Source organism: Ctenopharyngodon idella, chromosome 1 (genome assembly GCF_019924925.1).
Source record: "Ctenopharyngodon idella isolate HZGC_01 chromosome 1, HZGC01, whole genome shotgun sequence".
NCBI lineage: Eukaryota > Metazoa > Chordata > Actinopteri > Cypriniformes > Xenocyprididae > Ctenopharyngodon > Ctenopharyngodon idella.
The window spans coordinates 18,838,712-18,863,741 of NC_067220.1; the positions used below are offsets into that span (position 1 = coordinate 18,838,712).

Below are 25,030 nucleotides of genomic sequence, written 5' to 3' on the forward strand. Positions count from 1 at the left end.
GCTCAACATGTTGAGTCTTATTGTTTGAATCTCGTTTTCTTCATTTTCCGCGACTGCATGTTTTCACCATACCTCAGAGAAAAACAAGTGGCTAACATAACATAATCAGATGCTGCTTTATTTTTAGTAACAGTAATACAGCATTTTCTCCATCATACAATATGTTTTAAAATGAATTGCATGCATTTATCAACAGAAGCCACCCAGCATTTATTAATATGATATTCTAATATCGATCTAGCTTACTGCAGTGTGCAACAAGTGTCTCATAGCAGCTGCCGAGCGAATGCTCAGAGTAACATTACAACATCGTTTTTAATCATTCATACGCTTGACCGGAAGAAGCGGAAGCGGCGACTGCAGCATAATAAAAGTTCCGCTGCTCTCGAGCTGTGTGTTACGCTCGTCTCTCATTAGCAATCGCTCCAGCTGCCTCGTTCAGCTCCAGCATCACTCAGCCCTGCTCTGCTTCATACTACAGTGACGTTAATAATCTCATCCATGAACATGATTTCTGCCAGAGTCCCGTCCCAATTCTTTTCCACCGACTGTGAGATGAAGACGACAACTCCCAAGATTCCGCGCTCAATCTCGGCGTCATCAAGCTACGCCTTTGTTTTGAATAGGCGACTTCTAGCGGCGATTTACATAGTGTGCCTTAACCAAAAAAGGGATATAGGGATATATCATTTGACAGGGAAATAAATAGTTTTTGCAGTGGAACATTTTGTTTACATAAAGCAGTGAGCTGAGAAAGGTGCTCCTAAATTAAAGTTGTTGTTTTTTTTCATTAGAAATTAGTGTTGTCAAAAGTACCAACCGCGATACCAAGGCGGTACTGAAATTTTAAAAATGTGATGCTTTGGGCGCTGAGCAAATTCATAAACACCTCTGATTGGCCATTGTGTTCACACGCTCATCAGATACGTCTGTGATTGGTTACAATGATCAACACGCGGGAGCGTTTGAAAGCACACGGATGTGTTTGAATTTGAAAGTGTTTTGAAAGTGTGAGCGTTTGAATGCAGGCGTCTATCAGTGGATTGGACTGTGTAAGCGCTCGGTGAAGAGCGTCATTGATGATGACTATTTACAACATGTTTTGAAGCGTTGATCATTGTAGCCAATCACAGACATATCTGATGAGCACATGAACACATAGGCCAATCAAAGGTGTTTACGAATCCGCCCAACAGTGCTCAAAGCATCAATCTTTCTCACTCATTCTTACAACTAACCTACACCATACATGCGTCAAAGTAACCGGAGAAACTTTTCTCTATTTACAGATATGATGAGACAGGCACGGGCAAGTGACGTATGTATGCAATTTACAGTGAAAACTCACATTTATTTGTATAGCACTTTTTGCTATATCGTTTCAAAGCAGAAAACCATCCTGCTAGGTCTAAAATATAAACACTTATAATAGGCTTACCATAGTGACTCAGGGTAAGCAACAACAACAAAAAAAAAAAACACACATTTTGGAAGACAGATTGATGATGTATTGACATGATATTTAAATTTTGAACAAAAACATTACAAAATGTACCCTTAAATTTTAGTTCAATATTTTAGTAATTTTGTCTATTGATATTCTTATTAGTTAATTTTTTTTAAAAAATACTTTATTTTATTTGTTATTTCAGCTTCATTTCAATCATTTCAATTTTAATTGTTTTAGTTAACAATCACAACAGTGCACCTATAGGTGTTGATGCAGCATAGTGCAAAAGTTTCTGGTCATGTGATTTCAAAATGTCTGCCTCCATGAGGAGACCCACTCCACGTAAAAAAACTGCTTTTAATAGGCTACTTATATGATCTTTATTTATTTTATTTTTTTTGGCAGAAAAATTCCATAGTGAACCTTTAAATTTTGAAAATGATTACTCTCTCTTTGTGTGGGGGTGAAGCATATGACTGACTGAATATGTGTTGCAACATGCATTCTTGGTGTTAGCAAAGGGTACATGTTAGTTTGTTTGCTGAGGTTTGCAACTTTGGACAGTGAGAGTGTCCTATGACTGTGTTTGGATCACATGCTTTGTGAGAGGGTGTGTGAGTGTGTGTATGACAGTCATGTGACTTTAGAGCTGTATTCGGTCTGACATCAGATAGATAAGAGTAGAAACCCTTCAGTCTCTGAACACATGATACCCAAAAACATCTCTCTCTTTTCTTTGTTTCTCCATCTGAATCTTCCCATTATTCAAATTCATCTTCTTTTCATTTCATAAATGCCATTTGATTTGGAGAACTTACTTCTAGACAAAGAAAGAAGTAATTTTTTTTGGAGAACCGGATGAGTTTACGCACGCATGTATGCACACGCACACACTCTCTGTAGTGTAACGAGTGGAATACCTTTGAAGATGAAGATAAAGAGTCTCAAGAAAACCACTGCAAGGTGGTTGTTTATTCCAGAGGATGCTTCACAGAACAGGTACACTAAGTGTGTGTATGTGTGTGTGTGTGTGTGCGTGCTTTTTCGGCCACTAAACAAATATTGTAACATCTTTGTTTGCATATGAAATGAATCTGGTCCAAATCTTTTCTTTTTTACCTTCGGTTGACACCTAGTATGTGCTTGCATGTGCATGCGTGAAACATGTAGTACATTCTTTAGGCATTGTTACACAGCAGAGTTAAGGCTGCTTTGAGTAGACTCTATGACTTCTGTTAAAAATAAATAAAAAAAACAAACAAAAAATCTAAACAATGTAAAAAATGCAGCTTTGACCCACCTCAGCCCCTAATATCAGAATCTGTTATGATGCTGCTGTGCTTCTGCCTAAATGAAATGCAGCATTAGAGCAGCCTTAAACTGAGTACATATTATGTATTTAATTTTGTAATCTGATATGTATAAATGTGTATAAATATTTAAACATGTATAAATAATATAGATTAAATCATATTTATATATTCATAGCTTATAATTTGTAGTTATATCTAAATTTATAATTCACATTTAAAACATTAATTTTATGAACATCTTTTTCAACTGCAACATCTTGTATTTCTTGTGCCACCTCTGTGCAGCGTTAAACTGTCTGGGTAAATGGATCTTTTTGTGGTATATATCTGCCACTTCAGATGCAGCTTATGTGCTGTATTAATCCATCTTTTATGCTTGATCTTGAAGCAGTAATGTTGATGCATTTAACTTGTTGGACTTTTTTTGGGTAGCAGTAAACATGGTAAATTGATTTAAGAATACTAGACTGTTAGTGCTTGGTGAAAGCATGATCAAATTAGTCAAAATATTTAATCAACAAACACGCAAGGGATGGCGGATATATAGAATTTGTGAACAAATGTTCCAGTTCAGCCTTATATACACAGACAGATTTCATTCAGCCATCTGAAATGGTTCTAGCTGTCAATCAGTGAAGATCTCAGTGTGTGTTTGTGTGTACTACAGATCATGTGACACAGCGGTTGCTGATCATGTGATCTGAAGTATGAGGAAAATCCCAAAAAAGATGTGTCAAGGCTAATTTATTATGAGGCATTGTTCTTTTTAAAAGTGAATCACTGTCAGTTAGATGTTTGTGTGTGTACGGGCTTAGCTACACTTGTGAAGGCCAAATGGTTAAAAAATGTCCTCACAACCATAGTGAAACTTGTCGAAACAGACTTGTCATGACATTTCAAGTGGTTTTTCACTATTTGAAAGGCTCATAAATGATTTTTGCTTTAAATCTAATAATGTAAACAGGTTTCTGTGAGAGTTAGGTTTATGATATGGTATTATCTTAGTATGAAACCCATTGTATCTATGAGGAGTGTTACTAATATAACTTCTAGGGTCTGTGTGTGTGTGTGTGTGTGTTTGTGTGAATGCGTAGTGGCAGTACCACCCCAAGCAAGTGTTTTTCTCTCTCTCTTTCCCTCCATCACTCTGTCTCTCTCTTATATACTGGCACACACACACTCAGGCAAAGTCTTAGTAGGAGAGGATAAAGAGAGCCTGTGCCCTCCGTGTGTGTAAGTGTGTGTGAAGGATAAAGGGGGCCTGTGCATAGCAGTGTATTGTTCAGCAGCTGGGTTAGAAAGGACTGAGCAACGTATCGTCTAACACACACATACACACTCACATTAACACTAAGCAGTCCATATAAAAAGTCCGTAAGCTCAACGCAGACAGACACATAGTGACTGCCAACTCACACATGGACACTGATATAACAAATACACGGCATCATCTATGCAGCCAGAGAGAAGGGGCGCTGCCGACACCATGCGTGTGTGTGTGTGTGTGTGTGTGGTTTTGTGTGACTTGTGCACTCAGAGCCCGGACAAGCGGAGATGGAGACGGTGTGCCTGTGTTTTCCGTTGTTAGACTGTGGTGATCTTCTGATGTTTAATAGAAGAACCATGCAACTATGTGAATGGTCCACTTTCCGTGCCTTCAGCTGCTCTCTTGGCCAGTTTCGGGCATCTTGTGGTTGTTATTCATATCTATTTTGGATGTGTATGTAGTGCTTAGAGGCTGGAAATGAGTGTCTGATATCATACACCAGGATGGAAAGCAGGTAGGGTTTGTGTATTTGTGTGAATGAAAATGTATTTTTGCTTGGTGCAATTAAATGCTTTATTGAAAGTTCTTGCAGTTTTATGGTTTAAACGAAAAGAATAGTTCACCCAAAAATTAAATTTGTAACTTTTTTTCTGAGCAACACAAAGGGAGAAATTTTGAAGAATGTTCACGCTTCTCTTTTCCAATGTGAATTAAGTGAATGACTGAATGAGCGAAAAAAAGAAGCACTATAATATAGCAAATATAGCACTATAAAAGTAGTCCAAATGACTGATATGGTATATTCTGAGTGTTCTGAAGCCATACAGTAGTGTTTGGTGAGGGGGAAAAAAAAACAAAATGTTTACTACCATTCTGAAGTTTTGGGTCAATGCAATGTTTTTTTTTTTTTTTTTTTAAGAAATTAATACTTTTATTTAGTAAGGATGCATTAAATTGATCAAAAGTGATGGTAACAACGCTGAACTTTCTATTAATCAGAGAATGTATTACTGTAATAAAAATGTATTACTGTTTCCACAAACATATTAGGCAGTACAACTGTTTTCAACATTGATAATAATAAGAAATGTTTCTTGAGCACCAAATCAGCATATCAGAATGATTTCTGAAGGATCATGTGACACTGAAGTCTGGAGTAATGGCTGCTGAAAATTCAGCTTTGCATCACAGGAGTAAATTACATTTTAATATATATTACAATAAAAAAAAATATTTCATAATTGTACTGTTTTACTGTATTTTTAATCCAATAAATTCAGCCCTGTGGGCATTCGAGACTTATTACAAAAACATTAATAATGACCTAATCTTAATGACCTAACTTTTAAACAGTAGTGTAAATTGTTATTCACTTAAAAGTCACTTGAACTTTGTAAATAAATTTTTAATTTAAAGTGAACTATTTCCAGTTATTTGTTAAAGAATTGACATTGTCGTTGTCATTTTGAAAAGGCCAGAATGACCTCTGTTTCTCTCTTTTTTTTAGTTGGGCATCTGCAGAGTTTGATCTAGCTCAGATCAGGTTGATTGTGTATCAAGACTGTGAGAGAAGAGGACGCCAGGTTCTCTTTGACTCCAAAGCAATACATAAACTGGATGCATCCGAGCCGGTAAGTTGCTAATGTGGTGTGTGTGTGTGTGTGGGTGGGGGGGGTCTATGAGCACTGTTTTGGGAGGAGTCACATGCTCTGTAATCCAGCTTGCTTGGATCTCATGACAGGTGTGACTGCTCAGCTAACTGGGTCAAAGCGTTTTACACTCATGAGAGGGAGTGTATGGGTTGGATCTTGGATTAGTATTACTGTTTACTGACTTTTGATTTAAAATTAAGTTTTGGAATAATTTAGTTATTTTTTTGGAAATTATACACTTTTCACATCAATGGGATAATGTCATGAGAAATCAGACTTTTCATTATCTTTTTAAGTAAAAAAAAAAAAGTACTATATGCAAACATACTGTAACTGTTATTGTTACTTTGCAGTAAAAAAAAAAATGTCAGTGCCTATTCAGTGTTCATAAACATGGCCATCCAGTCATGATGAGGTAATAAGGAAAATATAGAACAGATGCTATTCTTAAAAACAAAACAAAACAAAAAAATCAGAAGAATTACCATAAGAATAAAATTTGGGAAACTTTGGATTATTCCTGATTGTGTAGCACCTGGAGCTCTGCACGTCATTCTGAAGGATCTCATCTTTAAGAAAGAATGGCAGAACTTTTTTTAAATTTACTTTTATATATATATATATTTAATGATACATACAGGGTAAGAGGAAAAAACATCACTGAAATGTCCCTGATCACATCAGTCTTACTTTGAACTTAACAGTTTGTGCAGCACTTTTCTGCACAGATTGTTTTAGAATAGTGTTACAATGTATCATGGGCTTTGGAAAGAGGCTATTAACGAAGGAAAAGATTCTAATTTCACATGAAAAGAAAAATGGTCAGAAAAGTTATGACCTTTTGGAAAAAAAGAAAATCCTTTAATTAGACCTTAATTTACTGCAAAAGTTTAAACTGATGTGTAAACTGATTTTTCATTATATGCATACTTTATTTTCACTGTTGAACTTGTAATATTGAGTTTTATTATATTTTTTTTTTATGTCAACCCATCTGTACTCATGCATCTAGACAGTTGTTATTGAATGTCTCTGACTCTCTCTGAACAGAGTGTGATTTATTGTCAGTAAGTTGTCACATGATTGGTCTGTTTATTCAGCTCTTCAGCTTTTGTCACAGAGAGAGAATAACAGTGTGTGTGCGCGTGTATTGCTATTGAATTGTGTCTCTTATGGTGGAATATTGCACTGACAGACACTTTCATATCATAGATTTTTTTTCCTTGTTTTTTTTTTTTAATCTCCATCATTGCACAACATAATATCTGTGAGAAATATTATTTCTTTTAGAACAGACCCTTTTCACATTTCCGGGTTTCTCAGAAGTGGAAGTCGTCATAGTTGGGTAAAATTCTATAGCGGTGAATGAGAGAATACATTAAATATATTTTTTCCAATTGCACAAATAGCAAAAGAAAAACTAAACAATAGTGTTTTCACAACTTTCATAAATAGGAAAAAATAGAGAGCGATTGATAACGGCAGTCAGAAGAGAGGAAGATGTAATTTTTACTGTCACTCCCATAGTTTTTTTAAAAATAAAAATATAAAAAACTTTGCAGGATTTACAATATTGATGACCGTTAAAACGCGTCATCACAGTCAGTGAAAAGGTTCTACTGCACAATTCTGAATAAATTCACGATTTTTTTGTTGTTGTTGTTGTTTGTTTAAAATAGCGGTCACGATTCTCACATTATTTTGAATAGACAACTAAACAAAATAACGTAATTTACTAGAGGTTTTGATAAAATGTTAATTGCTGCAGTCTATTTAAAAAATGCTATTAATTTGAAATATTTTTTTTAAATCGGTTTGAATTAATGATTTAATGACTCCCTCATAAAGACGTCACACAGCATTTTTGAATCTCTTGAATGAATGATTCAATGACAAATACATTTTTTAACAGTCACTTGCCGCCACCTACTGGTGTAACAATGTAATTGATACAATCTCTTTGATTGTTACCGTAGACATCAGTGTGTACATCCGAACTATAAGCTTTTGTCCCAGACAGTTCTTCTGTGATTTATGAATTATTGTAACACAGAAATAATGATAATGTGTGGTTGAAAAGCTGTTTCATACCTATACATGACAACTGCTCTCTTTGGCTCAACGGATTTGCAGATTTGAATGTTTCGCTGTGATCGTACTTGTCACTCATAGCCTAATTGTAATAATTCAATAATTCAATTTTAATAATTAATTTAAAAAAAAATCTAGTGTACATTAGCCCTTAATATGCATTAGGGATGCACCAATAGGTTTTTTGGGTCGATACCGATTTTAACAAACAATTATTGGCCAATACTGATATTTGTCCCTCACTCACTTATTTGAAGTTTTGCATTAATACACAACGCATGCATTAAGTTATACTAGCTAGTTTATTGCTGCATCATCAAATAATTTCAAATTAACATGGACTGGATCCATATATATGAAATAGACAGTGCTTTTTAGGTTGGTTTAACAGTAGTTTTCAGGTACAGAAATAAAGTAAACAAATGTAAAATAACACTGCACATTCTTCACTATATAAATAAAATACATATTAATCCTTATTAAAGTTACAAAAATAATTTTGTCAAGAGTAGTAAGGGAATTATTTATTTATTTATTTTTTGTCTTTTGTTGTTTGATTAAAATTTAAAATGCATACAGCAGCGCAGCAGGAGTATTGGGCTGCTGTCACTTTAAGAGCTGCACAGATCCAATATACTGTTACACAAGCGTTTTATTTCTCAGCTGTTTACATTCATTTAAGACATAACCAACTATGTTTACAAGAATACTCACCAAGACAGCCGTTTTGATATAATTTTATGTGAATTAGAAGAAGCGAAATTCAGTATTTGAGTTCAATTGAGTTCTCTTTCATGTCTTCTTGCGCTTAAATATTTCAATTCGCAAGGCTTAAAACCACATGCAAAGGATAAACCTTCACAAAGATGTAGCACTGGCCCGTTCGGGATACATCAGTGCATCTCTAATATGCATACATAGTACCCATTTTTGTAGCGAAAATTCTCTTGATTCTGTGATGACCTTGAGAGGCACAGTGTGATGTGGCCAATTGTTTCGTTCATCTTACAGACTGCTGATGAAACCAAAACTCCCCCCAATCGGAGTGGTGCTTGCCATATCGGAGGCCAAACAAGTGAGAAAGACAAGCCTCCTACATATCAGGTTTGCGTAGAAAAACATTTATGCTCAGGCATTTAGTCAATATCATGGAAATCCATTAGTCAAAATTCTTTTATAAATTCTAATCATAAAATTCCAATATGCGCTGTGTATTTATGGCTACATAGAATACTTTGTCACATTTGACTTGTGTATGTATGTTCAGTATACCAGACCGGCTTCAGACGTGAACATGCTTGGAGAGATGATGTTTGGCTCAGTTTCCATGAGCTACAAGGGTTCAACTCTTAAAATTCACCACATTCGGTGAGTACTTCATGTAAACGTAATGTATTTTACAGGAATAAGGGCCTTAGTGGTGTGTATGCGATAACACTGTATTATTGTGTATGTGACAGGTCTCCACCGCAGCTGATGGTCAGTAAGGTTTTTTCTACCCGGTTTGGCAGCAGCACTGGAAGTACAAATACGTACGTCTCTTTCCTCTCTTTTCTCTCACCTGTAATCTGCTGCTACATGCTATCACTCATTGTCTCTATATTTTTTTCTTTTGAAGGCTGCAAGACAGTTTTGAGTCAATGAGCCAAACTTTTCCTAGTCACACCAGCAGCATAGGTAAGATAAGTACAAACACTTCTTCTTTCTTTGTTATTTTGTCACACTCTGTTCCAAAACCTAGTGAGCTACCGAGTGCCTACATAGGCAGCAATTTATAGGTTTGCTCCTGTCACAAAGGCTGTTCCAAAAGGTAGGTATCTTATGCTGTTTCCCAAGTTTTAGTGCAGCATTCCATGTAGAAACGTTGGCATAATTAAACTATTTTATTCAATACAGAAAAATAATGATAGAAAATAGTTCAACGTAATTAAGAAGGATTATTTTACCCAATATTTATCTGTTATGTATTTTTATGCTTAGAGTATGGAGCAGTTGGCTTTCTAACGTCAAAGTCTATAGTTGGGTGGGGGGTTTAAAAACAGACATACTTTGAGCTACAGTGTTGTTAATCAGTGATATATGCATTTGTTGAAGCCACCAGCCTGCATTATTTCAACTTATTTCAATTTAAGTAATCCTTTTTAACAGTGCAAAGAAATCTCAAACAATCAGAGAATCGTGACAATCAGAATTGCACCCTTTAAACTCTTTAGCAACCGTTCTCACCCATGAAGCACTGTGAATGACGTAATAATCTCCCTACACTCTCAGACTACTGTAAAAATGACACGGTAGAGAAGAAATTGTTGAAAAAAGTTATTTTTGTTTTGTTTTTGCGCACAGAAAGTATTATTAGCGTCGCTTCATAACAAAGCGACCATTTAAAGGGTTAGTTCACCCAAAAATGAAATTTCTGTCATTAAGTACTCACCCTTGTGTTGTTCCAAACCCATAAGACCTTCGTTCATCTTTGGAACAGAAATTAAGATATTTTTGATGAAATCCAGAGTTTTTTTTTTATCCCCCATAGAAAGCAACGTAATTTCCGTCATTCAAGGTCCAGAAAGGTATTAAAGACATTGTTAAAATAGCCCATGTGACTGCAGTGGTTCAGCTTTAATGTTATGAAGTGACGAGAATACTTTTTGTGCGCAAAAACAAAACAAAAATAACGACTTCATTCAACAATTTCTTCTCTACCCCATCAGACGCAGTGAACGCAGTTCAGCACTTCCGTGTTTACGTCCGAACGACGGCTCAGTATTGGCCGGCTCCTGTGTCAGCGTCACACACATGGGTCATGGTGCTCATGTGAACAGCCTCAGCCAGTACTGAGCCAGCGTTCGGACATAAACACAGTTCACTGCGTCAACTGTGTACGAGACAGACAGGGTAAAGAAGAGATTGTTGAATAAATACTACTTTTCTGGACCTTGAAGGACTGTAATTACATTGCTTTCTATGGGGGATAAAACTTGGATTTCATCAAAAATAATCTTAATCTTTGTTCCGAAGATGAACAAAGGTCTTACGGGTTTGGATAGTAATTAATGACATAAATTTCATTTTTGGGTGAACTAACCTTCTAAAGGTTTAAAATTTATCATTAAAATCAGTTTCCCTATGGAGAAAATAAATGATTTTATTTTCATGACTGTTGCACTCTTTTGAAGTCAGTTGTGAGCTTGGAGCATACGGTGTTCCAAACTGGTCACAAATGATGTTCCATTTCAGTAGTGATGCTGAAAGCAGCTGCATATGTAGGCAGCATGGCAGCTCAGGGTTTCGGAACAGCACTTTCATCTGTTTATTTTCTTAAATCTTTCTCTGATTTTCATCCAAACATACTGTTTCTCAACATGGCCATATACCACTCCTCTTTTTAGGAGTTTGCCGTGTACCTAGCGCTCCTCTGCTCTGCCTCGCTCGGAGCGCATCTTTCTTTGCAGGTTTGTGTGGAATGCTGAAGCAGCGTGAGCATGTGTTGATCTCACATGCACACACCCTATGTTTTATTATCTGCTGTGTGCTCTTTCTGACTATTTAGCCTTTGATTGATTTTAGGCCCCTCACATAATCCACTTCCTCTGCCTTTGGCCCTGTGTTACACCTGGTATTAACAAAACTTAGGTGATGCGATCACAACAGCTGAGACAGAATGCTATTTATGCCTGATACTAACATGCATCTCCAGTGACCACAATTTGGTTTGTGATCGGATCACAAAATATTTTCTATTTACTGCTGTACACTTGTGATTGAATCACCAAAATGGATGCAAATACCAAGTGTGAACAGTGTCATTGTGGGTCAGCAGCATAGTTACAGATGAGACTGCACGGTTTCTAGGTTATGGGGGTTAACTATACGCTTTCAGATGGGTCCACCACACTTTTGCAGGTGTTGTTTGTGTGTGTGTGTGTGTGTGTGTGTGGGATACTAATCTGCATGCTCTCTCGAAACGGGCTTGTGAACACAACACTTCCATCTAATCACCCACAATATGAAGCAATGCGGACACACTTCTTTACATTCTTCAGAATGCAGCTGAATGTGAGGGAATGTGTAATGACTCTCTTTTTCCAGCCCACAGTAATCCAGTGGACATGCCAAGCAGAGGACACAGTGAGGATGGAGACAGTGGCATTGCTCGCTCAGGTATGCACACATTTAGAAAGTTCTATAAAGTCAGAGCATCCTTAATGCAGTCTTGAATTGGCTATCATGTAAATGTACCTGTGAACTCCCCTTTCCCCTTCTCCAGCATCTCTGAGCAGTTTATTGGCCACTCCCTTACCCTCACCTGGTTCCTCATTCAACAGTGGCTGTGCCAGCAGTTACCAGCGGCGATGGCTCCGTAGCCAGGCCACCAGTCTTCAGCATGGCCCCATGCCTCGCTGGTAAGCCTGAATTTATGTTCCACAAGTAAGATATCAGAAGATACAGAGGACAGATAAGCTAGATGTATTTGTGTATGTCTGTGCATCAGGAGCACTGAAGAAATGTTCAACCTGTCTGACGAGAGCTGCAGCTCCATCCCTGCGATGATCCGGAGGAAGAAGATTGCCATCAGCATCATTATAAGCCTACCAGAGAGAGAAGAAGAAAACCACAATTTTCAGGAGTTTTTCTTCTCCCACTTTCCTTTGTTTGAGTCTCACATGAACAAACTCAAGACTGCCATCGAGAGGGTAAGTGTGATAGTGCAGGCGAGTTATTTGTTATAGTAACCTATTTTGGCCAAACATTCTAGTATTCATCTAAAGTAGGGACAGGGCACAAAAAAATGGAATAATTTTGATTCACAAAAATGTGTCATTATAATTTAAAATGTATTATTATTGAAAATTCTGGGGTTTTTTTTAGAAAAACGTTACAGAAATGGCAAAAGGGCTGAACAATCTTTATTTTACAGACCAAAGAAAACGACTAACTAGGCTGATACTGGTTTATTATGCCAGCTTGTTTAGTTTCGATGGGTGGGTCAGAGCAAACTAAATTTTAGTATTACTTTTATCAATCTAGTGGTGTTGCTTTAAAATTGAAATGCATGGAGAATATATTCTGAATAGGATTGTAACGCCATGAATCAAAATTGCAAGGTGCCTAGATTTATATTTTATATATTGCTTACCAAGATTTCATTTATTTGATCAAAAATACAGTAAAACAGTAATATTGTAAAATATTATTACTATTTAAAATAACTGTTATATATATTCAAATGTAATTATTCCTCTGGTGGTAAAGCTGGATTTTCAGCAGCTATTGTTCCAGTCTTCAGTGTAGAAAGAAAATGAGTAAGAAAATTTATTTGAAATAGAATGTAAATGTTTTTACTGCCACTTTTGAGAATTTATCGCATCCTTGATAAATAAAAGTATTACTTTAAAAAAAAAAATTATATACTGGATGTAGTATTTATGTATGTATAACATTTAAACTTTATCTCAAAGTTCAAACTGTGTGTGATTGTTTTTCAGGCAATGATTTTGTGCAGAAGGATAGCAGAGTCCAGTCAGCGAGTGCAAGTCTATCTGTGCCGAGTGATGGAAGCACTGGGAGAATTCAGGTGAAAGTGAGAGGGATGTGGTGCTGATATCAGCACACTTTTTACAGTATATTTTTGGTGTTATATTCTTCATGTACAATAGTGTTGTCAAAAGTACTGACTTCGGTACAGAGTCTGTAAAAATGTAAAATGATACAAGCATTTCCCCCTAGCATTTTGAGCGCTGTTGAGCAGATTCTTAAACACCTCTGATTGGCCGTTTTGTTCACACGCTCAACAGATATGTCTGTGATTGGCTACAATGATCAACGCTTCAAAAACATGTTGCAAATAGACATCTTTGGCACTCAAAATGCTAGGCGGAAATGCTGGCATTGTCACATTTTTAAAATTTCAGTACCGACTTACTACCAAAGTTGGTACTTTTGACAACACTAATGTACAATGTACTATTTTTGTAGCAGTGAATATAATGACAAAATTTTCTTTAAGCATTCAGCAAGGCAGTGATCATGGCACTTGAATTAAATATTTACAGTAATGTTTTAATGTATTTTCAGGCTTCTTTTTCTGCCTCTTTAAAATTACATAACAAATGTGAATGCCCCTTTTGAATCTTGATGCCCCCTACAGTATTAAACATCCTTTATGTTTCATGACCAACTTGCAGAATATATTGTTAGGTTGAGATTTGCATTAGTCTCATCTGGTTCTCTATTGGTTTGTAGGATGACGGTGTGGAACCTGTACATGGCTCCTCGGATCAGTGAGCCAGTCTGGCTTTCCATGATATCCCAAAGTACCGAGCGAAACCTACTGTGTCAGCGCTTCCTGAAGGAGATGAGTTTGCTGATGGAACACGGAGCCAAGAGCCAGTCAGTGATCTTTAACCTTTCAACTAAATATATTACTTCAAATCTTTAACCTTGTTCTTTTACTAGTACTGTGTAATCAAAGGGATATTTGGAAAATCAATTATTTGTTTCCATCACCATCACTGATCCTAAGCGTGTCAGGAAACACAATTGGCAAGGTGTGTCTGTGCGGCAGTCAGTCATGAGTGATTTCCTCTTGATTGCCTTATTATATTGATTTCTGGTGGGACCTTTGTGAACTATTCCTTTCATTTTTGTCTAGGTTTCTCTCAGCTCTCCTTACTGCTGTTCTTACGCATCACTTAGCCTGGGTTCCCACGGTGATGCCCAGCAGCCTGCCACCAATCAAACCTGCCTGCCAGAAACCTGCCTCACAGACAGTGGATCTGTTGGCAAAATCTCACCCATACAACCCGCTGTGGGCTCAATTAGGTAAAAATTCACACAAAACATAAATATGTATTTTAAAAATATAAATATTCATACAATATTCAAGCAGGAACATTGAGTCAACTGCACTCTGGACATCACATTAGTACAGGTGGGTGGTATGATCAAAATCTTCAAAAATCATGCCATGAATGATTAATTGTATATCTCAGTAACCGTACATATATCACAACATAGTTATTTTAGCTAGAATTTTAACAAATAAATTGTTTTATAAATTAAAGAGGACCTATTATGCTTTTTTTATACATTTTTAACTTTCTTTAGTGAGTAATGTTGCTGTTTAAGCATGAAAAAGGTCTGCAAAGCTGCAAAGTACAAAGTCACTCCAAAGGGAGGTATTCTCTATATCAATAAGCACTGTTTCCGAACTCCCTGAAACGCCTCAATTGTTTTCTTCAGGGAATGAACACGTCACAGTATTTCTCATTTAAAGGGATAGTTCACCCAAAAAATGAAAATTATCCTATGATTTACTCACCCTCAAGCCATCCTAGGTGTATATGACTATCTTCTTTCAGACGAACACAATCAGAGATATGTTTAAAAATATCCTTAGTCCTCCAAGGTTTATAATGGTAGTGAATGGGGGGCCTGCATTTTGAACAAAAACAAAATGCATCCATCCATAATCAAAGTAATCCATACGGCTCCAGTGGGTTAATAAAGGCCTTTTGAAGTGAAGCGATGCATTTTTGTAAGAAAAATTTATAAAACTTTATAAATTCAAATAACTAGCTTCCGGCAGACAACTGTACGCATACTGCGCAACTTGACTTGTGCCAAATGAGTAACCCCTAAAGCGATGTATGACGCAGGATGTAGGAGTATCGTAAGCTTAGACGTCTCTCGCTTTTCAAACAAATAGGGCTGTGCAACAAACTCAAGCTCCTCTTCTTTTATATCCTCCGACATTTCTCTTTAAAATTTCTCGTTTTAGACTTCTAAATCATAACCGGTGTTTTCTTTTGCTCTCTCCTCTGCACCTCCGCGTTCATCATTGCATCATTGCATTCGGGTCAAAGGTTGCTCTTCCGCCCAAATCAACTTGCGCAGTATGCGTACAATACAGTCGTCCCCGGAAGCTAGTTATTTGAATTTATAGAGTTTTAAATATGAATATTTTTTCTTTCAAAAACGCATTGCTTCGCTTCAAAAGGCCTTCAAAATTTGAGCCCCCATTCACAACCATTATAAACCTTAGAGGACTAAGGATATTTTTAAATATATCTGCGATTGTGTTTGTCTGAAAGAGACATAGTCATATACACCTAGGATGGCTTGAGGATTAGTAAATCATGGGATAATTTTTGGGTGAACTAACCCTTTAAGTATTTAACTTAAAGGTGGAGGTGTCAGGGTATTTTGAATCATGGGATAATTTTCATTTCAAATAATTCCCTCCCAAGGCATAACCAAAATAAAGGAGCGAGGCCTGGTGGAGTTGCATTAGTAGTGTGTTGAAACTCGTGGTTATGGTAATGGGCATGACATTTCCGAAACATGCTCAAAGCGGTTGACCAATCACAACACACTGGTCCAGCCAACCAATCAGAGAACATTGCGCATATCAGAAGGAGGGGCTTCATAGAGACCGAAACTAAATAGAGCGTTACTGACAGACTGGGAAGAGATGTGCTGCAACAATGTAAAATATGTTATTTTTTTTATTATTTTTATTTTTTAACATTCAAGCATAAAAACCTATTCTAGTAGACTCCAAAAACAAAATCAAAAGTTTGTAAATTTATTGTATTTATAAATAACTATAAATAATATGTGGTTCATCAAGGCTAGAAACTCTACTTGATTATCTTTTTATGGTGGATATGAACTAAAATATAATATTGTTTACATTAAATGAAGCATAAGTGTGACAGCAGTGCAAAAACAGCTTCATATCATATTATTTAGCACTTGAGTTAAAAATACACAAAACACTAAAAATAATATTATAAAACAGATTAATAAAATTCTGATTAGATGAGCCAAGTTTGAAGCAATTTTAACATCTGTCTCTGCACATCAATTGAATTCTGTATAATTTGATATAATTCTATTTAAACAAAATATACATACTTAATGATTCTTGTACATCATTAAAACAATAATGTGCGGGCATATACTTTAATGTTAAATATTAATTTTTACTAATTTTTAAATACTATTACCACAAAATATTCTCTTTAACGTGGGAGAGACAATGAAGCATTTGTTTTCATTTGCAACTATTAACCAGTTTCATTACTGTATTATATTGTTTGTTGTGTGTTGTTTAGGTGATCTGTATGGTGCTTTGGGCTCTCCAGTGAGAGTGTGTCGAACGGTGGTCGTGGGACGCAGGAGGGAGCTGGTACAGCGAGTCTTGTATGTTCTATCCTACTTCATTCGCTGCTCAGACCTGCAGGAGCATGTACAACCTCAAGGACAGATGAACAATCCAGCCAATCCCTGCAACTCTCAAACCACTGATCCCACTTCTGGAAGTGAAAGGATCAATGAAAAAACATTTCCCCCAAAACCAGACCCATTAAAGCCCTCTCTTAGTGTTATCGAAACCAGTGAAAAAGCACTGAACTCTGGCTTGGGCAATGCCATTCCAGGCACCTTTGTAGAACAAAATGATCGGACGCTTTTGACTGATACAAAATCGACTAATCCATCTCCCAGTATGGAATCGACCACTGTCAGGCCTGAATGTACAGAAATGGGACAGGAATGTTTTGGAGAAGACAGTGACTCTGTTGGGGGTGTATTAGAGCACATTTTGGCCAATCAAAGTCCTCTTCTGCATAGGGTGCAGTTTCACATTGGCAGTCCCAGGGAGGCAGAGAATGACGGACAAGCCAGCGGACTTACTGGGGCGGGGTGTGGGCGGGGATTGGACAGGAAGTTGCATCAAAGGATTTTGAGTGACATACGAAGGAATGAGAGCTCAGACAGTGCTTTAGGTGACAGTGATGATGAGGAAACATCACCGCAAGAACTGTACGTGGCTACAGAACACAAGGAGTATGAGTTACCTCTGCCAAAGTAAGTGCAAACAAATTTCTCTAAAACTCTCTTAATTTTAAGGGGTCTTATCATGAGGCATAAAATTGTATTTGACCTTTTGAAAGACAAGTGTTCCCTATTTAGTGTTCAGAAACATGGTCCACTCAGTTATAGAAATTATTTATAACACCAGAAAAACTAATAATGATGTAACACCTGCAGCTCTGCGTATACAGCTGAAGGATATCAACAAGGATACAAGCATCTTAAGTTTATTATCAACATTATTTTCAGTCCTTAGTTCAATTAGATAATCTGATCTTAATAGTTTGTGTGACACATTTCAGATCATGTTGTTTTGTACTGGACCTGACAGGAAGCCCACAGCTTGCAAGTGCAGTACAGTGCTGTATCATTTTACATGCAAAAAGGGCATTTACATAGGAGTCTTAAAGGCACAGTGTGGAAAGCAGGGCAGGGCCGAGAGCCGTGGGAACGGAGCAAGGGCGGTGACGTGAGTGTTAAAGGATTAGTTCACTTTAAAATGAAAATTGGCCCAAACTTTACTCACCCTTAAGCCATCCTAGGTGTATATGACTTTCTTCTTTCTGATGAACATAATTGCAGAAATATTAATAAATTAATAAAGTTTTATAATGGCAGTGATAGGGTTCAAAGAGTATGAGCTGCACAAAGTGCTTCCATCCACATCCATCCATCATAAATATGTGCTTCACATGCTCCGGAGTGCTAATAAAGGCCTTCTGAAGTGAAACGATGCGTTTGTGTAAAATAAATATCCATATTTAACAAGTTATGAAGTCAAATATCGAGCTTCCACCAGACTGCCTTCCGTATGCAGGTTACGAAGAAAGTGTAAACTGGCGTCACGTCAGTTACACTTTTTCCGTAAGTTTAATAGGGAAGGCACATGACGTAGAACTGCAAGAGTTTTACACTTTCTGTGTAAGTTGAATATGGAAGGCGGTCTGGCGGAAGCTCGATATTTGACTTCATAACTTCCCCTCACGGGGGACTGCCGCATAAACTGAAACAGAAACAACATAAAGTTCAGGGGTCTGTTCTTCGTACCTCGCTTAATACATCTGAGATTATTTGACAGATGCCAGATCTTCTAATCGTGATAACTGAACTCTGGCTAATTTGGTTCTTCAAATGAATTTGCAGATTGGATTAAAATATCTGGATTAAGTTGTCTAAGATTACTGCGCGTTCTCGTGTTCCATGAAAAGGGCAGATGTATCGATACTTGAAACCACGATCAGCAATGCAGCGATTGGCTGGAGTCAAGACAGCAACGTAATGACATCATATATTTAAAAAAGACACCTGATGAAAAACGTAACAAATTTCTAGACATTTATAAGGAAACAGCCAAGCGAATAAAATGACAGAAGAACGACATAAATGTTATAATAGATAAATGAAATGTGCACTGTTTTTTTTTTTTTTTTACATGATTACCCAATTATTTAGGCTATATTCACGATTTCTAGTATTTGTAAAGGCACTTTTTTATTTCAATGTTGTAATTAGCAAATAATTTACCGTTGAAGCAGATTTGACAGCATTAATTAAAGTTTCTTAAGGGTCAAGATCAAGTTATCTGCATCTCCTGCGCTGTATCAAGCCACTTCCATAATAGCTGTCGTGGTTCAAATTAATGCACGCAAGGCATAGACTGTACATCATGTGTGAGACTCCAGTAAAATCATTAGGTAATTATTCCCTCACGAATGAATCTCTCAATGAGTAAAACTGGCGGTGTCTATATTATGATATACTACACGACATTATAATATTATTTGCAAATTTATTTTTAAGTCATTATTATTTATTGTCCCTGGTTTACATTAGGGTACTCTTGTGGGAAAGTAGCAGTGGCTGGGACAAACAAAAAAGCATCACCTCCGTTTAAAAAGATGCAATATAATCCTGTTTACATGAAATAAGCCTGCTCCCGAGCAGGTTTGAGCTTATGGACCTGTTGCTATGAGCGTCGAAGAACCGAACAATCCAAGATCATGCCAAATCATCATCAATCAAATCCAGCTAACCGAGTTAGCGACATATGAAGAACGGGCCCCAGGCCTGGGCCTCTCTCCTCCTTCTCTGTTGTCATTCAAAACCAGTGTGGCGCACAGGTGACGCTCATTAGCACTCACGCCACCGGCCTCGCTCCATTCCCATGGCTATCGGCCCTACCCTGCTTTTAACAGAAACATAACATTTTTAGTGGAAATTAAATTAAATTAATGATATGACCTCTTTAAAAGTAGAGAAAATTGCAAATCAAAAATATTAACACAACATTAATTTGTCTTTTTTTTTTTTTTTTTTTTAAAGTAAAATTTAATATAATACATATAATACATTTGATCATAATGATTTTGGCACCTCTGCAAGGTAGGCTGCAATAATCATTTGCGTTTGTTTCTGTGTAGTTATCAGGTAGAGAGTCGAGCCAGTGTTAATCATTTTGGCCGTTCTTTGCTGGGTGGTTACTGTCCTCAGTACATGCCTGACTTTGCCTTGCATGGCGTCAGTTCTGATCTCAGGCTCAAACAGTGCCTTATGGCTGACCTGGAACACACTGTTCTCGTAAGTACAATTACATTTACAGTTATTACTCCATACAGTAAATGAGTGTCAGAATCAATCATGACAGTTTTTGCTGCAGTGTCTGTTAGTTTTTATGTTTAGCATGTGTAATTTAATTTGCATTCTTGTTTAAGTTTTGAATTTTAGCTGTTTGAATAGACCTTGATCAGGGTAGTGCCATATTTAATTTTTGACAGAAATGAAAATGAGGAAAATGAGGGATCGAAGTACAGTGCTTTCAATGGATTTTGCTGTTAACAACGATAACTGTACAGGGTAACACTTTGGTATGGAGAACACATTCTCTATTAACTATGACTTTTGCCTCAATCTTAATTTACTGCTTACTAATAGTTAGTAAGGTAGTTGTTGTAGTGTTTAAGTTTAGGTATGGGGTAGGATTTAGGGATGTAGAATATGTTCATGCAGAATAAGGCATTAATATGTGCTTTATAAGTACTAATAAACAGCCAATATGCAAGCTAATAAGCAAGTAGTTAAAAGTGAGAATTGTTCCCCATACTAAAGTGTTACCCTGTACAGATAACTTAACGAAAATAATAGCGTCCACACCAGTGGACGATAACATTCTGTTTATTATAAGTGCACGCTGCTTGTCACCTGCCGCTTTAAATGCTCAAGCTCTTTAAACCAGGATGGATACTGATTGGCTGTAAATGTTTTTATTGTTCATCAGTTGGAAAAAAAATTGTTCTGAAAATGATTTCAACAATATCGTTTCTCTGCGCATTTATTATAGTTGTGGTGTGTACTCTGCTATTCTTTTATATCTAGAACGATTTTTAGAACTATATATTTATCATAATCTTTATAGTTATCATCCTTTAGTCTGAAAGGGCCTTTAGTCTATCCCTCACAGCCTCGTTTTCATCTACGCTAAATTCAATATGGCATCTAATCTGACTAAGATCTATACCGTACATTAGGTAAAAGTGTGTATCTTTGTGTGTGTGCAGCATCCGGCGCTGGATGAACCAGTGGCTGAGGCTCTCTGCATTGTGGCAGATACAGACCGACTGAGTGTGCAGGTGGTGACGAGTCAAAGGCGTGTGTGTGAGGGCGGGCGGATGGGCAGGGACGTGATGGTGTCCAACCTCATACACACGCTCATCACATCAGTTCTGCAGCTATATGCACTCAACATCGCAACTGATTTTGTAAGTCTCCTTAACACACATACAAACATATTCACAATTTATTACATGCAGTCTTCAGTATGTTTATCCACACTACTGTTTAAATGTTTTTTTTTTTTTTAAATTAATACTTTTATTCAGCAAGGATGCATTAAATTGATCTAAGGACTTTTACATTGATACAAAAAATTTAAACAAATGCTGTTCTTTTGAACTTTCTATTGATCAAAGAATCTTAAAAAAAAATATTAAGCAGCACAACCTTTTTCAACATAGATAATGAGAAATGTTTCTTGAGGACCGAATCAGCATATTAGAATGATTTCTAAAGGATCATGTGACACTGTCATGTGACAGAAGTAAATTACATTTTAAAATAAATATTAAATAGAAAACATTAAAATATACATTTAAATTATAATAATAATTTACATTATTACTGATTTTACTTTAAAACTTTTTTTTTTTTTAATCAAATAAATGCAGCCTTGGTGAGCATAAGAGAATTCTTTCAAAAACAAAAAAATCTTTTAATCAGTAGTGTAGATTCTGATTTTTGTGTGTGTGTGTATATGCAAACAGTGTGTGATGCATCTGGAGGACCGGTTACAGGAGGTGTATTTTAAAAGTCGATCCTTAGCAGAATATCTGAGAGGACAAACCAGGGTCCATGTAAAAGAACTGGGGCTGGCACTGGGGTAAGATCACACTTACCTACTTATTAAGTGCGTTCACGCCATGTTGTAATTACTGCAATTACGAGATTTCAACTTGTAAAAAGCGTTCACATCTTTTATAGAGCTCATAATTACAGCATGTAAGATTTTTCAGAATTTTCTAAGAGCTCCTACTTGTACCACCTGACTGCTGCCGATTCATTCAGGCGTTGATAGTTTTGCCATAGAAACGCATAATTCCTAGTCCGAGGATGTGAACAACACCGAACAGAACTTCACGTGTTGTCTTTTCAAGACTACAGTAATTATGACATGGCGTGAATGCAGCAATTGTCACTAATCCTACACTTAAGGCATAGGCTGCATTATGGTATTCTAAATGCAGACAGTGTGAGAATAAAACAGCATAGTGTCAAATTTTTTTTTTTTTTTTTTTTCCCAGGATTGAGTCCAGTGACATTCCATTGCTTGCAGCAGTGGCCAGCACACACTCGCCCTACGTGGCTCAGATCCTTCTTTAAAAAGACCAAGCAAGATTTATTTCACATAAAGGACCAATCAGAATGTGTTCCTGTTCTGCATGGACCAGCAAGGATCTGATCATTATCAGATGACCACACCAATCAAGATGCACTGTGCTCGACAACCATTCGGAGCCGACACCCAGCCTTAATTTACCAATCAGAATGCCTTGTTTGTCCAGCTGACAGTCTGTGTATGTACGTACGAGTGTGCATCTAACTAACTATCTATAGACTGAATCGGGCACCACACAGGGACCCTTGTTAATGCTCTCCATATCTTATCTTGTGTCTTTTCAAGTCTTATATGAAAGGGAAGACTGGATACCGCAAAGATTATTGGTGGAAAACATCACTAAAGGCAAGAATACGGAAAAGCCTCTACATTTGATGGCTCAACGCTATATATCTGAAAACACAATAGTGTAGTTAATTAAAAGGACAGTCCTCCCCAAAAAATTGTCATTATTTTCTTACTTTCATATTGTTCCAAACCTGTATGCATTTCTTTCTTCTGCTGAAAAAAAATTATTATTATTATTATTTTTTTTTGTAGACTATCCCTCTAAAGATGAGAGCATAACTATAACAACGTATAGTCTCTCTGTGAAGCACGTTAGTTTACATCAGGAGCCACATTTTGTAGAATTCTTGAGACATGGCTGACCCAAAAATAATGATTCTGCCAATTTACTCACCCTCATGTCATTCCAAATTTGCAGGACTTTTTTTCTTTTTGAAGGATAACTCTTTTCCATATAATAAAAGTGAAATAAGATGGGGACTGCAGCAAAATGACAAAAAATACCATAAATATCACCAAAATATCATTTAAATGTATGTCTTCTAAAATCAAGACTCCTTTTTTTAATTTTTTGACATTTTAGAGCTTGACAGTCCTAAAAGACCGTCATCAAATGGAAAATAACAGCCAGGATAATCTTCAAAAATGTCACAGTTTTGGTTTTACAGAAAAAGTCAGTCATATGGGTTTAGAACAACATGCGGGTGAATATGAAATTGCAGGATTTTCATTTATGGGTGAACTGTCCCTTTAAACTGTTAAATTCCAAACAAGTGGCACAAGCACGGAACTCTGAAACCATAAAAAGGACATTTTCAATCAATGTCTGGAATTTCATTCAAGAAAAGCATTAGTTTGGTCCTGAAGAATTATTTGACAATGTAAGTCACAGCAGCATTTATGTTGGAATTTGATCAAATCAATCAGTTTTCACAGTTTTCTACCCTAGTGCGATCTTACGTTTCGTTTAATCTGCAATTTAAGTATTTTTCATAGTCCATGTTCTCCAGAAAACTGTGTGTTTGCTTTAATCTCTGAAAGATGAGAGAATGTTTACATAATGGAAAGAGGAGTAGACTGGGTGTGATATTAAATTGTGGAAATGTTAATTACTGGACAGTCCATGGATTGTGGATTACAGTATTAATTTGGTGCTACTATTATGTCAAAGGCTTACTAAAGCACCCGCACACTTTTACGCTCTGTCCTTGCGAATGCTTTATATTTCTTTCAGTGGTGTATTGCACTGAAAGACATACATGTCACAGCAATAGAACCCTAATAGAAGTTTGTGACGAAAGAAATTGAAAATACTTTTTTTATTGTTGTTGTTTATTGTTCCACTTTAAAGAGCTAGAGAAAGATGATTATTTTTTATATTTTCACAGAATACTCTACCTCAAATAAAAGATCTGAAAGTGGCCTGATCTGAGTTTATGGGTTTGATCAGTCAGTATCACACATCAAGAATGCAGTGTGCTTATATTTTCAGCAAGTATACAATTAAAAGCTGCATTTTGGATTAAAACAGGGATCTTATACATGTGCAAACATCTCTAGAGAATTTCTGTACTGAAAGTAAATGTAAATTTGTCTTGCTTTTTTAAAATTTTTTATTTATTTTTTATTTTTTTTGAACACTAAGGTTTGGCCACTTTCAGTAGTCTCTTGTTTTCCTTTTGGTCTGTTCCCTGCATGGTGTTTATACTTCTGGTTGAATGTGGTGGAGTATTTTGTCTGTGACAATAGGATGTTGATATGAACTGAACTAGTGATGAATAAACAAATTGCCAGGAATTGAACAACTCTGTATTTTGCAGTTGTTTATCTTCTTTTGCATGGTCTAGTTTGATATTGGGTTATGATAGCACCCTATTAACTATAGAGACGTTTAAGTTTTCTTGATCTTTTAAGTGAACGAATCGTTCTCGTCAACTTCACTTGTGTACTAATCATATTTCATTCACTAGACATTTTGGTTAATGTTTAAGGCAAGACGGTACAGACAATACTACTTTCATCATGCACTGGTCAGTTTTGAGATTTTGACCTATTTTGTTTCCATAACATGTCTATTTTCAGACTAGTGGAAAGAAAACATTCATAATATTTTATTGCACTTTATTTATTTGCATCTTTAGATTT

General features: G+C 36.4%; 1 protein-coding gene across 4 annotated transcripts in view; it reads left to right on the forward strand.

Moving 5' to 3' along the window:
- The window catches only part of fnip2 (folliculin interacting protein 2), a 28,380-nt gene extending 3,690 nt beyond the window's left edge, over positions 1-24,690 (forward strand). Inside the window, exons 1-18 of one of the 4 annotated variants that reach the window (XM_051889504.1) lie at positions 2,116-2,449; positions 5,538-5,661; positions 8,785-8,877; positions 9,041-9,141; positions 9,234-9,305; positions 9,392-9,450; positions 11,160-11,222; positions 11,860-11,931; positions 12,038-12,173; positions 12,263-12,464; positions 13,257-13,345; positions 14,014-14,160; positions 14,423-14,592; positions 16,890-17,643; positions 20,070-20,226; positions 21,204-21,404; positions 21,966-22,081; positions 22,503-24,690. In XM_051889504.1, coding sequence (XP_051745464.1) covers positions 2,325-2,449; positions 5,538-5,661; positions 8,785-8,877; positions 9,041-9,141; positions 9,234-9,305; positions 9,392-9,450; positions 11,160-11,222; positions 11,860-11,931; positions 12,038-12,173; positions 12,263-12,464; positions 13,257-13,345; positions 14,014-14,160; positions 14,423-14,592; positions 16,890-17,643; positions 20,070-20,226; positions 21,204-21,404; positions 21,966-22,081; positions 22,503-22,581 — 2,760 coding nt within the window. In that variant the 5' untranslated portion in view covers positions 2,116-2,324 and the 3' untranslated portion in view covers positions 22,582-24,690. Of the gene's footprint in view, positions 1-2,115; positions 2,450-4,316; positions 4,545-5,537; positions 5,662-8,784; positions 8,878-9,040; positions 9,142-9,233; positions 9,306-9,391; positions 9,451-11,159; positions 11,223-11,859; positions 11,932-12,037; positions 12,174-12,262; positions 12,465-13,256; positions 13,346-14,013; positions 14,161-14,422; positions 14,593-16,889; positions 17,644-20,069; positions 20,227-21,203; positions 21,405-21,965; positions 22,082-22,502 lie in introns of those variants that run through there. The other 3 variants (XM_051889527.1, XM_051889511.1, XM_051889519.1) reach the window with 3 other exon arrangements.
- The last annotated feature ends 340 nt before the right edge of the window (positions 24,691-25,030 follow it).